The sequence below is a fragment of the Nicotiana sylvestris genome, chromosome 1, assembly GCF_000393655.2.
Source record: "Nicotiana sylvestris chromosome 1, ASM39365v2, whole genome shotgun sequence".
Classification (NCBI taxonomy): domain Eukaryota; kingdom Viridiplantae; phylum Streptophyta; class Magnoliopsida; order Solanales; family Solanaceae; genus Nicotiana; species Nicotiana sylvestris.
The window spans coordinates 95,743,685-95,758,990 of record NC_091057.1 but is presented as its reverse complement, the minus strand read 5'-3'; the positions used below and the strand labels follow the sequence as shown (position 1 = coordinate 95,758,990).

The window sequence follows — 15,306 nt, the reverse complement described above, 5'->3', positions numbered from 1 at the left end:
GTATATGTTGGTTATGAATCTCCTTCTATTATTAAATATCTGGAGCCTATGACAGGAGATTTGTTTACAACCATATTTGCTGATTGTCATTTTGATAAATCAGTTTTTCCAACATTAGGGAGAGAAAATAAGTAGCTGGTAAAAGAGATAGATTGTAATGTATTATCTTAGATTGTAATGTATTATCTCTATTTCATTTGGATCCTCGTATAAATCAATGTGAACAAGAAGTTCAAAAGATCATTTATATGCAAAAAATTGCAAATCAATTGCAGATGCATTTACTAACTTTCCACGGGTTACTAAATTGCATATTCCAGCTGTAAATGCTCCAATTCGAGTTGATGTCCCAGTTGAACATTATGATAATGTAAATGAGTATAGACCACGCCTTAAATGTGGTAGACTAATAAGTTACAATGATTAGAATTCCCGAAAAAGAAACGGAGCAAATGATCAAGTTGATCATAACATAGAGGCAATTGCTCAAAAGGAGCATAAAGACATAACAATTGATAAGACCTCATAGGAGATTCTAGTACCTGAAAATGATGAAAATTAAGAGATCCCAATAAGTTATGTCTCTACGGAAAAAAAAGGTAGAACCGAAATAATGTTGTTGTTGATAACAGTTTTGCAATGTTGCAGTTGAAGTAATGCAACAATATGAGGATCTTAAGCCAATGAAGTAATGCAGGATAAGACCCCCCCCCCCCCAAGGAGAAAATGATCAAGTTGATCATAACGTGGAGGCAATTGCTCAAGAGGAGCATATGAAGTAATGTTACAGTTGAAGTAATGCAGGATAAGAATCCCCGGAAAAAAAATGAGCAATGATCAAGTTGATCATAACGTGAAGGCAATTGCTCAAGAGGATCATAAAGATATAACAATTGATAAGACCTCACAAGAGGTTTCTAGTACCTGAAAATGATGAAAATGAAGAGATCTCAATAAGTATGTCTCTACGAAAAAAAGGTGGAACCGAAATAACGCTATTGTTGACAACAGTTTTGCATATAATGTTGCAATTGAAGTAATGGAACAAAATGATCTTGAATCAAAATTTATCAATGAATGTAGATAGAGAAATGACTGGCCAAAATAGAAAAATGCAATTCAAGTGGAATTGGCCGCACTCGAAAAACATAAAATTTTCGGACCAATAGTCCGAATGCATGAAGATGTCAAGCTAGTGGGGTACAAATGAGTTTTTATGCGAAAACGAAATGAGAAAGGTAAAGTCATAAGATAAATAGAACGACTGGTGGCATAAGGGTTTTTGCGAAGGCATGTCATTGATTATATGTGATCACGCCCAACTATGCCTTATAAAAAGGACTAAGCGGTCGTTGCAAATATAATCCGGTTAATAAGTCCGGAGTTGAATCCCACAGAGAACTAAGGCCTAGCTACAGCTGTTCACTATCACCAAGAAGACAAGCTTGAACAATTACTAACTTATAGATATTCATATTCTTATATCTAATTAACTAAATAATTAAATTAGTATATTAACAACTAAAAATACTATGGGTTGGAGAAAAGATTAAGAAGGTCTAGAGTTATAATTTCCCCAATTGTCGGAATCCTTCCCACTATGTTTTCTATAAATTTCGCCTAAGTATTCTATACCGATCATGAGCGCGCTGCATGTTGTAATTATCTCCCGAGTAATTACGATAATTTACTAGACATACTCTCCTGAATTACGCTAGCTGGCTTAATTACAGCTCACTTAGATCGCACCCAAGGTTTTGTTATCCCTAATCCCACCTTTAAACCCTTTGGTTATTGATTCATCACATACGTCGGGAGTGATGTTGTTCAACAACTATCTAAATATGCACTCTCTCCCGAGTAATACACACTAAATATGCACAGTCAATTGAGAGCTCTTCAACCAACCACAATATAAACGTAGTTGAACAAATAGAGAAAAACTACAACTCAATTATATAAAAATATAACAAGAATTTATTCTACAAAAGGTTCTATCAAAACTCTAGATAACAAATTAGCTATTCATAATAGTATGTAAAACTACAATACTAAAAGTCATAACCAACAATGAAACATAGGAAGAGGGAGAAAAAACTCGTAGAAGAATTCCCCGCCTTGCGCCTATTGTGTCTCTGCCTTCTTAGATCGAATATGTGTCTCAAATCTATCCAACCTCCCTCAAAATAGCATTTTTACATGTATTTATACCAAGTAGGGTCGGGCCTAGATGAAAATACCTTCTCCCGCGCGAAATAGGACACTCACTCTATAAAATTTGTACTGTTGTGCCGCACTATGCGGCGCGCTAATGGCCTTTATCAGCAGCTTCTCACTTTTCTTGCCAGGCCCACTTTTGTAATGCTGCGCCGCGCCTTGCAGCGTCCCATGCAGCGCGGCAGTGCAATTTCCTCAGAGTGAACTTATTTCGTCCTCTTTTAACATCCAGACTTGGTACACGACCTCCGAACACAATCCCGACTTAATGTATTGGGCTTTTACTCAGACTTCAAAGTTCCGGATTGATCAATTTAGCTCCAATTTAACTCTTGAGCTCAGGATCACTTCCTGCAAGGCATAGAACACACAATTAGTGCAAGACACTAGCGATTAAAATTCAAACTCAATTAAAGTGCAGTAAATTAGAGTGTAATAAGCGACTAAAATACGTACTTATAGCCTATCATCAACACCCCACACTTAAACCATTGCTCGTCCTCAAGCAATCAAGTTACACTTTATATAGACACGACCTTTTTAAACAATTCTCCTAACTCATCACACCAAGAATATTTAAAATAGCCTCTACACAAAAGCGTAACATCTTCACCTCAAGATTTGATTCACAAGTACCCACTTACCCTAACCTAGAGGTCACTGACATTACTTTTTCTTCATGAATCAAGTGCCCTCACACAACAAAAGAGAGTAGTTCTACACAATAAAATTTAAGAATACTAAGGAACTCAACATGGAAAGAATTCACTCACTCTCAGAAATAATTCACTCACTCTCACTTTCATATGCCACAAAATATGCACCATAGGCTTGCCCGTAGTGTACTACTCCACTAATCGAGCTCATTCAGTCTAGGATCAAGTAGGACTTTATTTGGTTGTAATGTAGGCTGAGGGATAAGTATGATACATTTAGATATAAGAGTGACTACACCCCCTAAGCATTTTAATACATACATTTTAACATTTAAAACCCCACTTATGTCAAACCAAAACTCCATCTTCACATCAATGTATATTACCCCATACTTCCAATACCACTATTTTTTTTTTCAATTCAAGTGGCTCTTGCTCTTTCAAATCAGTGCACATTTCTCCTTATTTCATTAGTTCCGCTCAAAAGTCAAACCAACCACCCCACACTTTAATTTTTATAAAGTTCATAACAATTCAAGGGCTCATGAGAGGTGAAAAGGTTCAAAAAGATGGTTAATTCAAACAAATGGGTAATGCTTGTAATGTAGTTGCCAAAGAAACAGGATTATAGGCTCAAAGGGGTTAACTACGATACATAACAATTAGACGGGTAAAATACATATATGGCTCAATAAAAAAATGCCTATGTCACTTCCAAGACTGAACAAAACTACTATTTCGCTTTGCAAACACACGGGGTAAGTTCTAGACATCAAATGCAATGCACAGAATATAATAAACCTCACACACATATGACACATGACTCACTCAAGATTGGATCATCAAGACACTCTAGTCAAAACAGTTGAGCAAAGTTAAGAACATATAATTTAAGGTACTTATACAAAAGTTAAAAACTGAGCCTAAGCGTCACAACCAAAGGACTCACTATTCTCAAGGCATAACAAAGTCAAGAGATATTGCTTCAATTCAAAACACAACACAATGGCTCCTACTCCCCAAAAAAAAGCCTAACTACACCTGGTTCAAATAAAACTCTTGGAAAAGAACTGCGACACAAAGAAAAACCAAGGGAGAATTATTACACTACCTACAAAGAATTTTTTTTTCTTTAGACTTAAATCCCTCAAGAAAATTGTCTAGGATATCCATCGTCGGGAAAAGTCCAATCTTTTTTTTTCGTTTTTCTAAAAAATAAAATAATATTCAATTAAACTAACATAACTAAAATAGCATAGAAAGTCACCCAGACAAGCTCCTCACCCCACACTTAAAATTGTGCATTGTCCCCAATGCACACCATACTAATAAGAGGGTAAAAGAAACTTCCTGGTAGGCCAAAGGCCGAAGCACTAGCAGCTCATGGGGTACTCAAACTTCTCTCGGGCTTGGTCCTTCGTGCGGGTACCTCACACTTAGTTCCTACTATCTGGTTTGCTATTGCATCCTTTCAATAGCTTTGCTTTCCATGCTCCCAGAAAATAAAAAAGTGACACTACAAAAATAATATAATTAAAAAAATTAAAAAAATAAATAAAAGAAAGCAGTAAAGCTGGGTTGCCTCCCAACAAGTGTTTGATTTAATGTCGCGGCACGACACAAATCACTTTTTGCCTCCACTTCGAACTTATGAATTTGACCCCAAGTTTTGATTCTGCCCTATGATCATGCTCATGGGGTGGTTGAACGAATCTGACTGACCCCATAAAATAATGTAGTATTCTGCACTTCTTGGCCTTTAGATGAGATGTGTATTCCCGACTTTCTGGCAAGAAGCATTCCAGAATGTAGGCACCTTGTTCCTCATTCCTTGACTCCTCAAGTGGCTCGGACGACTCTATTTCCATATCCTCATCCAAACACAATGTGGAAAAATGCTTGGAGTGTGGACCAATGCGCTCAACTACATGAACATTGGGACTGTCTACATTCTAAACATTAATGACAATAGAGTCAACTAAATATGTATCCTCAATATCCTTGGTTGACTCTAGTATCTCTTCTGCAACACCGACATCCTCAAAATCTAGTTCGATTGATTGTTGGTGTTTTACTCTGGCCTTCTCCTCTAGCTCCTTAATTTCTGTATCTAATTCACGCTCTTCTCTGATACTATTCCCAATATTGGCTTATTGAGCATTAAATCTTCAACCAATTGACTCATGTGAACTTTCAAGTTGTTAATAATTTCCTCCTGCCTTTCTATCTGCAGTTGTAATTTACTATGTTATTCCAAAGTGCACTTTAACATATCTTCGATCTTCTTTAGGTTAGCTTCCCTGAGTTCTTTGTTCCTATTAACTTCACCAGAAAAAGAAGAACCATCAAAGTAAGGGGTTGGGGGAAGGTAAGAAATATAAGCACAACCGTGAAAGTGATCATCTTGACCACCACACATATCACACACATTCCACGTATAAGATTGAGTTGGTGCATAAAACTCGCTCTCGGGAATATTTTGATAATTTTGTCCTGGGTGGTTTCCTTCACAATATGCATAAGGAGGATTAAAAGTAGAATTACCAACAGCAAAATTCTCATAATTCCATGATGCCATGTTTCTCAAATAAAACTAAAATAAAAAAATTAAAAAAATCAATTACAAAAAAATAAAATAAAAGTTCAACTTGAAACCTAGCAATATGCACACCTACAACTACACTGTTAGTTCCCCGGTAATGACGCCAAAATTAGATCACGCCCAACTATGCCTTATAAAAAGGATTAAGCGGTCATTGCAAATATAATCCAGTTTACAAGTTCGGAGTCGAATCCCACAGAGAACTAAGGCCTAGCTACAACTGTTCACTATCACTAAGAAGACAAGCTTGAACAATTCCTAACTTATAGATATTAAGATTCTTATATCTAATTAACTAAATAATTAAATTAGTAGATTAACAACTACAGATACTACAGGTTGGAGAAAAGATTAAGGAGATCTAGAGTTATGATTTTTCCAATTGTTGGAATCCTTCCCGCTACGTTTTCTATAAATTTCGCCTAAGTATTCTATACCGATCATGAGCGCTCTGCGTGTTGTAATTCTCTCCCGAGTAATTACGACAATTTACTAGACATACTCTCCCGAGTTACGATAGCTGGTTTTAATTACAACTCAATTAGATCGCACCCAAGGTTTCGTCATCCCTAATCCCACCTTTAAACCTTTGGCTATTGATTACTCACATACATCGGGAGTGATGTTGTTTAACAACTACCTAAATATGCACTCTCTCCCGAGTAATACACACTAAATAGGCACAGTCAATTGAGAGCTCTTCAACCAACCACAATATAAAAAACCTCTTAGTGCAATTGAGGCACTAATGTATCTTGCCAAAAATACCCAACCAGATATTACTTTTGCAGTAAGCTTATTAGAAACATTCAGCTCCTCCCCAATAAGAAGATATTGGAATAGTGCTAAACATATATTTAGATATTTTCGGGGAACTATAGATATATAATTGCTTTATTCTAATGAATTCAAGTAAGAAATGATTGGCTATGCCAATGCAGGTTATTTGTCTGATCCATATAAAACCCGATCTCAAATGGGTTATTTGTTTACATATGGAGGTACAACTATATCATGGTGTTCAATAAAACAAACAATCATTGCCATATCTTCAAATCATGTTGAAATAATAATCATTCATGAAGCTAGTCGAGAATATGTTTGGTTGAGATCAATGACTCAACATATTCAGGAAATGTATGATTTACTTATGAAAAAAGATAATCCAACGACACTATATGAAGACAATGTTGCTTGCATTGCTCAACTGAAAGGAGGATACATCAAATGAGACAAAATAAAGTACATTTCACCAAAGTTCTTTTTCACACATGATCTTCAACAAAATGGTGAAATTAATGTTCAGCAGATTCATTCATGTGAAAATTTGGCTCATCCGTTCACTAAGGCATTACCAACTTTAACATTTGAGAAGTTGATATAGAAGATTGGAATGTGCCGTTTTCGAGAAATAAAGTGATGTTTTCATGAGGGGAGTAAGATACGCGATGTATTCTTTTTTCCTTACTGCTTGTTTGGATGGTTGTCCCCATTGTATCACATTGTATTGTTATCCCGAAACAATGTTTATTTTAATTGTTTCATTAAAATTGGTTGTATTGTATTGTTAAATCTATTATTCCAGAACAATAAAAAGTCCCCCTTTTTTAAACAAGCAATTTAGTGTGGTGGGATTGTTTCCTATTTTTCTTTCCAATTATGCCCTAACTTATTACTCCATAATTCTATTTTATCTTTTATTTTTTTTTATTTTAACTCCAAATCTCCAACCTATAACCTACTTTATTTTTTTTTCAAAACTTTTGCCGCCAACATTAAAGGTGTTTTGCCACCTTCTGTTTGATCTTTTCTCCTAATTTGTTTTTATCTCAATTCTAATTAGTTATGCTCCTTTGTTTTGCCTTCTTCTGTCTCGCTCCTTTGTTCTACTTTCTTAAGGTGTTTTGCCTTCTTCTGTTTTATTTTTTAAAATTATTTTTATGCATAATTTTCGATAAATTTAATATTTAAACAATTGAGGTTATTTTAGTAAACTTATCAGTTACAGTACAATACGATACAGTCAAACCAAACAGTAAAATATTATTTAATAACAACAAACAATACAATCTATCCAAACATTATATTCATAAAACGATACAATACAATACGATACAATACAATGATCCAAACAGAGTGTTAGCCTAGGCTTTGTCTCACTGAGTTTTACTGGTAAGGTTTTCAACGAGGCAACAAATAAAGCGTATTACAAATATGTGTACTATTTTTCCTTTAGTAAGATTTTTTTCCATAGGATTTTTTCTTAGTAAGGTTTTCACGAGGCATATTATCTATGGACATCCAAGGGGAAGTGTTGTAAAACTATTAGTAAATATGTATGTCCACTACTTTCACCCATGATGTAAATAACCTCCCACTACTCATGAGTCATCACTATTATGATTGTAATTACTACACCTCCATAACCCCTCCCCGTAATCTCCCCCATAATCTCAATAGTTAATGTCATGTTTAAGACAATCATTTTGTAACCTTCTATATAATAATATAAATCGAGGTATGAAACGTGATATGGAACACACCGATGAAATAAAAAAGTTATCTCTTCTTATTTTATTTTATTACTTATCTTCTTTGTTTTATATTATTACTTTGAGCTATATTTTTTAATACCACTTTTTTTTAAACCTGTTCTTATTTTTGCCCTCTATTGCTTTTTCCTTTATCTTTTTAAGTGTGTAAAAAAGGAAGAATAATTGGTTTTATAATAAAATCAGAAATTCCATTTCTTCACCAGCTCTAGCTTCACTACTTGGCAGAATCTTGCCAAAATTCAACGCCCCTCATTCCCTGCAAATCCATCTCACGGCAAACTCCACATCCAATTTGAAGCTATTCTCTGTTACGATTAATCTGAAGAAATTGCAAAAATAAAATAAAAAATGGGATCAGTGTTTGATGAAAAAGAATTCTTGGCATGCTGTGGGAGCACCAAATTCGGAAAGGAGATGGTAGCAGCTGCCCCCTTTTCCACTCTCCAAGATGCCATTCGTGCTGCTAGACATATCTGGTTCAACAAGGTTTTTTTTTTTTATATATATACCCATTTCACCTCTGTCCAATTTTATTTTATCTTATATATATACAGCTGTTAATTGATTGGTAACTTGGTCAGGTTGATGTAAATGGGTGGCTTGAAGCTTTTTCTGCTCATCCACAAATTGGTCAAAGCCCTTCCAAGAATCACCAAAGCCCTACTTTTGCCCAGTACAGTCCTCTGTTTCCCTAAAAGTTTGCCTTTTTTGTTTCTTTATCTGAAGATTGTTCAATGTTAGGCTAAGTTGATTTTGGGAAATGAATTTCGTACGCCCACAATCTCTTATTTTTAATTTTGTCTTGTAACAGTTTATTAAATCTTGATGCTTACTCGGCTAGAAAGTAAATTGCGATCATGATCCCTGCTAAAGTGGTCATGCTGCATTTAAAAAGTTTTATTTATTTACTAGTGAATTTATCCGCGCCTTCGCGCGGTTACAAAACTATACAAAACTTAATTAATCTTCTCATAATATCCAAATATCAGAAATATTTTAGTTTGAATTTATTAGATTTCAAGTTGTAATCGATTTTAATATTATAGAATTTTTAATAATCTATATAGGTGAAACTACACCTTTTTTTCGTCTTTTACATTTTCCTTTTTTGATAATCCTTTTTTGATAATCCTTTTTTGCTTATTTCTCTCTACCAATTTATTTCAGAAAAATTGTCAGATGTCAAGAAAAATTTATTCAAATTATCAAAAAAGAACAAAAAGAAGACAAAACGGTATAATGTAAAAGAATACAGCAAAGAAGTTCAATTCACTTAAAAATAAAAAGAAAAAGAAAAAACAATAAATCGAATAGAATTCTTGCATGAAATCGATTCCTCACTCGTATTGGCTTCGACGAATTGCCCTCTATTCTATCTAGATATATTGGTGTTTTTGTTTATTATATGAAAGGGGAAGATGTGCTAACATTTTGAGTAACTGAAGAAGACTATATGTGACATTATATTGGCTTTGACTAAGGGATCAAATGGAGAATGTTTCTATTAGTCTATATCAAATAGCCCAAGTACTAATCCTTCTATTAGTCTATATCAAATAGCCCAAGTACTAATCCAACTCTCTTCCAAATGTAGTGTTTCCAAAGTAACAAAGTTACAGACTTTTCTTTTAATATAATTAAAGCATATGTAACCTCGCCAGCATATGTAACAAAAAAAAAAACTTGTAATGGATTTAACTAAGGCTCGAACTTACTTTAAGATCGCGACGAATGCGTCCATAATGATGAAGATATTATAAACCCTTAGTACTTCAAAGAAAATTATTGCAATAACTGTTTCTTCAAAACCATCAGGATGAGCATCATGGATAAAAGGACCTCCATCCATGTAAGGCACTACAACCCATATATTATGATCACTAACGAAGGATACGAGACCAATAATCTCATACAGAAGAACTAAAATAAAATACCAGCAAGTTATACAAATATAATGCTGACAGAACTTAATTAAGTTGAATACAAAAATACAAAAGAAGATCTCATCTGAAGAACTAAAATCTACTGACGGCTTAAGTCTTTTCTTACAGTGATAAAAAGATATGGGAAATACATCACATACAATCTTAATTTGCTAGAAGATTGAAAGAAAGGCTCCATATCTTTCTCCATTTCAGCCAATGAACCTGTGATTAGTTTTAATGAGAAAAAGTGGCGTATTAATTAGCCCCAATTCACTGATGTAACCGTTATTTGTATTAATTGGTTGCAAGCGTTTCACTCTTCTTGGAAGAACAAGACTCTTGATTTTTTTATTTTTTTAATATATACATAATAGAGAATATAAATGGAAAATATTTGATAAAGGGCAAAAATACAGGAAAAAAGATAAATGCCAATACTCATCAATGGATATATAGATTTTATTCTGTTCAAATGTAGTAGTATCTAAGATATTAGTTAAGAAATTCTAGAATATCTAAATTCTGAAAATTGACTTTAGCATTTTTACATTTGCATTTGAAGCTATGTATAACGAGAACTTAACTTCTCGAAATTAAATGGTATTGCATAAATAATGCTAATTGCTTGCTTCTTTTGGGAAAATCTTCTATATGTGTATCTATTGTCAGATACGATCGTTTTTTATCTTATCTAATTTTGTATGACCGTTCATCCATTTTAATGTTTGTAATTATGGGACACTGAGCTATATGTTGGCCTTAGAGGCCTAACATTCACAACCAGCCAAATTGCTACGATGGATGTGCTTTGAGAGAACTGCTTTACCGCTGTTGTTCTGTCCTGTGGCTTCCCCATCCCCACCCTCCCATCCGTAGAACTACAAATTTTATTATTTCATCTTCTCAAGCTATATGCTAATACCTTGTCAGACTGGAAGGTAAAGTTCAGTGTCTCCTTTTACAGGTGGAGTAAGGGAGAGCAGTCAACAGCTCTGGCCACTGCTACTGATTCTACATTACAGGTGTTTTGATATAAAGATATACGCCTATAGAAATCTATGAATCAAATGCAAAATAGTGTGGTTACCCTTTTCTATTGTTGATTGGGCCAAGTAGGTTAACTTTTTATTTTGTGCAAAAAAAGTTGAGAGTTTGCTTCATAATTGATATTGCAGGAACTGTTTGAGTGGAATGCTCGCTATAGGGAGAAGTTTGGATTTGTCTTCTTGATATGTGCTTCAGGGAGAAGTACCCCTGAGATACTTGCAGAATTGAAGGTAAAGTCTCTTAATTTGAAGATAGAAAGATTGCATATATTTTATAGTAACCTCAATTATAATCAAGTGTATCTTATAGATTTTGGAGCAAAGCTTTTAGCTTTAGAACATGAATCATTTGAGTTCAAAAAATTCCATCTAATATTTAAAGCAATTCTTCAGTGATGAAGGCGTAGAAATTCTGTTCCACTCCCCCTGATGTCAAGACAGACTTTCATCCTGAATTTCTTTCTTGTGCCAAAGTTGATATCCTTACAACATTTTAAGGAAATCACCAGAGTTTGATCCCTTTGTTGGCTCAAAGTGCATTGAGATACATAAAATAACTATGATTGATGTGAGAATGCCGAGTCTGACCTCCATCCTCTTGCATCATAAAAAGGGTGATCGTTTGAGGTCAGTCATGAGCTGTAGGAGAAGATAGTAGCGGACCAGAACAAATTCCCATTATCTAATTCTGATAGAACTTATAAAGGTTATGCGTGTGAATGTAATACATCACAAATACTTTAACATTTCTTCATACTCCTTTCTGCAGCTCTCTTGGCACATGTTAACTTTTACCATGTGCTAAACCTGTCTTGTGTAAAGCTCCTCCTAGCCATCCATAGTGAAATGGATATTGCTCCTTATCATATCTCTGTTCATTAGGATACTCTCACTGGAATTTTATGACAGTTCAGCTTTTAAGCAGTCTATTGGTCCATTCAACAATCTTTTTGAGAATATACGTGAACAAATAAGTATAGTCCAACCATTTCCTGAATTTCATTGGAGGGATTTGTATTCATTAGACGAAGCTATTACATTGTCCATTTTTCTGCCAATGGAAGAATGTTATTTTACCACGAGGGTGTCTTTCGTCCCTCGCTTTTTCTAACTGCATAAGAGCCATATTCTCTGATGGCCTTCAATCAAGGTCCTAGAGATTTTTAAATATCAGGAAGTAGACCATGTAGGCCGTTTTTCTGAACAACAGACTATTTGTGTTACTTTATCTACTGAGGGCCATGGTGAAACAAACTTGTTATCTGTTCTGTCATTTAACTACTGATACATATTCTCTTTCAACTTTACCTCTTGTAGATACGGTACCAGAACAGACCAATAATTGAATTTGAGATTGCAGCCCAGGAGCAAATGAAAATAACTGAATTACGCCTTGCCAAACTTTTCTCAGAGAAAGCAGATACTGCACCAACAATTAAACCCTTGGCTACAACTAATATTGTCAGAAAAGCAGAAGGTGATTCCATCCTTTTATTTCTGTTAAACATTTATTAGCTTTATTGTTTTATTGTATTTATGTAATTCATATCTTAATATCAAATGTTTCGAAGTTGCTCCTCATTCTCCCACTATGAGGATTTCTGCTTCACATAGTTGCATAAAAGTCTTTTCAACAGTTCCATAAATGAAGTGAGCACAATATATCTCAACCCCCCGAAGCATTCATCGATTACTATGCCCTTCATCGTCTTTGGGTGCCTAGGTATTCACCGTAAGCCTTTCCTCGTGTAACCTCAGCCTTCACTTTTAAGGGTATGCCATCCTAAGGTGCTGTTAAATGGATGGATCTTATCAACATCCCTGTTGAAGGACTTCAAATCTACTCTATGGTCTGATCTATGAATAGCAATCAGTTATCTCCTTGTTTCCTGGAGTTAGGAAAAATGCCATCTGCAAAAAATCTTCGCCTGATCTTCTCAATTACTCAATTTTCTGGTGTCATGAGACACTCTAATTTCAAGTATGCAATGATGATAACTAGTATAAAGGTCGATGAATGTTTATTACATCTGAAAAATAGCATCTCCATATATTACATTTTTCATTGAACCTTGAATTGTAGAAGATCGTGTGAACATTATTGGAGCACATTTGACTGCTGCAACTGGAGATGCTGGAGCAAAACCAGCTCATATTCCAAAGAGAACTCGCCCGCCCATCACAACCCATATTCTGGATACTAGTCGTGGATGTCCAGCGGGTGGCATTGAAGTACAACTAGAGATGTGGAAAGACAACCAAACAAGACCACAATTTGGCAAAGCTAATATTGGTGGGTGGAAAGTACTAGGGTCTTCAGCTACGGACAAAGATGGTCGAAGTGGTCAGTTGATGAATATGGTTGAAGCTTTGACCCCAGGAATATACCGGATAAGTTTCAACACGGGTGAGTATATTCCTGATGGATTTTTTCCCTATGTCTCTATTGTCTTTGAGATCAGAGAGTCCCAGAAATGGGATCATTTTCATGTTCCTCTGCTGCTCTCTCCATTCTCATTCTCCACATATCGTGGTAGCTAGTTTAACAAGGCGGTTGGCAAGTGTTGAAAATTTTCACGAGAATAATATTGTATTGTATTTGGATGAATGAATCACTTACCCTTTTGCTTTGCCTGGAAATTGTATTTCTTTCAGTTTCTGTTTCCAGATTAAGCTGGACATTGACATAATGGTTGTAAATATAAGTGTTTCTTTTCCAGATTAGCTAGAAGTTATTGTAGATACTATAACTTCAAATCTTCTTTAAAAACCTTTAAAAAGAAATTATGAGGTCAACTTTAAGACACTATCAAAAGGAGAAGGGTCATCCTGTCAAATTTTTGTTCATTTAAGTACACGCTGGCTGGAGTTCCATTGGCAGAGGCTCCATTGGCAGAGGCGATTCAGGATTTAAACTTTATGAGTTCAGATTTATAATTCTACCACATCTCATCTAATTTAATGGGTTCAAAATTTATTATTTATACATATTTAATAATTTTTTGAGTAAAAATACATGATATGAGCTAAAACTATGAATTTAGTTGAACCCATAACTTCTACGCATTGGTGTCAAGACAAATATGAAATGATTTGCTAAGAACAATAGCATTGACATCTACAAACATTAACATCATAAAATACATCACAATCAGCAGAACAAAAATTCTTTTCCACTTTATGTATGTTTCCTCCCCCCCCCCCCAACCCCCCACTCTTCTTCCTAGCTAGTAAGTACTAGTTCGGTATTAGTTCTTGATTCTAAAGTCTCTTTGCACTAATTTTCCATAAATCAAAAGGCAAACATATATATGAATAAGGAAAATTACTCTTTCTCTCTCTCTTTTTATATTTTTTACGAACCACAAAGAGGTAGATGTTTTTTTATTAATAAGGAAAATTACTTACTTTTCCTGCTTCCTCTTACCTTTTTTTCCTCTTTTGTTTCTTTCCAAGAATTTATTTAATACATAGATACGTACCTATAAAATTATAAATAGGGGTCGCTAGGATCCTCTTCTATGTACAAGTACCATCTCCACAATTATAAATTTTCTCTTCTTACATTCTTGTCTTTAGCTTCGAATCCAAAATGTCTTTTCAAACAACTAGTTTGAATAATATTCCTGGAAATAATATTAGTTACGACGATGGCGGAAATATATTGGATAATCATGGTTGGCATGCCCCAAATAAAGCCGTTTGGGGTGTTATAGCCCTCGTTTTTCTGCTTGTGCTCTTGGGGATCATCTACATAGTCAGAACCAAAAAATCCTCCAAAAATACTGAGCCAAAGGATAGTAGTGATGCTAACGTCTAAAGCGTAGAGAGGAAGAAATTAGAGAAGCTATATACTTCGACAGTCTTTTAGTTTTTCATATTATGTCAACTTTATTTTTAATTTATTTCTTTTATTACATTGTTTATGGAAGAGTGAGAGAAATTGTTCTGAGTGTTTTCGTTCATTCAAATTAAGTTTTTGGGTTTAATGAAGTTATGATTTTTACTATTGTGTATTATAATTTGCGAGTCTGCTTTTTTTTTTTTCCTTCATAATATATATATATATGTTGGAACAAGATTGGAGAGTACCACTTATGCTTTTGGCCTCCTATCAAACTACTAGCTTATATATATTAAGAAGATCAGTGCATGCAATTTATAGAAAGAGATGTTAAACTATGACAAAAGATTTGGTTGAACGTCTAAAAGCAGACATAACATAATTTGAAGAGAAATAATAAATCCGAAGAACTCTTCTCTTAACTCTTTTGTTTATTAGTGTGTTGTTTAATTCAATATTGC

At 34.5% G+C, this 15,306-nt stretch overlaps 1 protein-coding gene across 2 annotated transcripts; it reads left to right on the top strand.

Moving 5' to 3' along the window:
• The first annotated feature begins 8,190 nt into the window (after positions 1-8,190).
• On the top strand, positions 8,191-13,725 carry LOC104241157 (uric acid degradation bifunctional protein TTL). 2 transcript variants are annotated; one of them, XM_009796072.2, is made up of 6 exons: positions 8,191-8,516; positions 8,612-8,703; positions 10,920-10,977; positions 11,131-11,232; positions 12,319-12,478; positions 13,085-13,725. In XM_009796072.2, the coding sequence occupies exons 1-6, from the start codon at positions 8,379-8,381 to the stop codon at positions 13,540-13,542; spliced, it is 1,008 nt and encodes a 335-aa protein (XP_009794374.1). In that variant the 5' UTR covers positions 8,191-8,378; the 3' UTR covers positions 13,543-13,725. The 2 variants fall into 2 exon arrangements, with proteins under 2 accessions (XP_009794374.1, XP_009794375.1); XM_009796073.2 differs by having other exon boundaries at positions 8,195-8,516; positions 13,088-13,725.
• Positions 13,726-15,306: the final 1,581 nt, after the last annotated feature.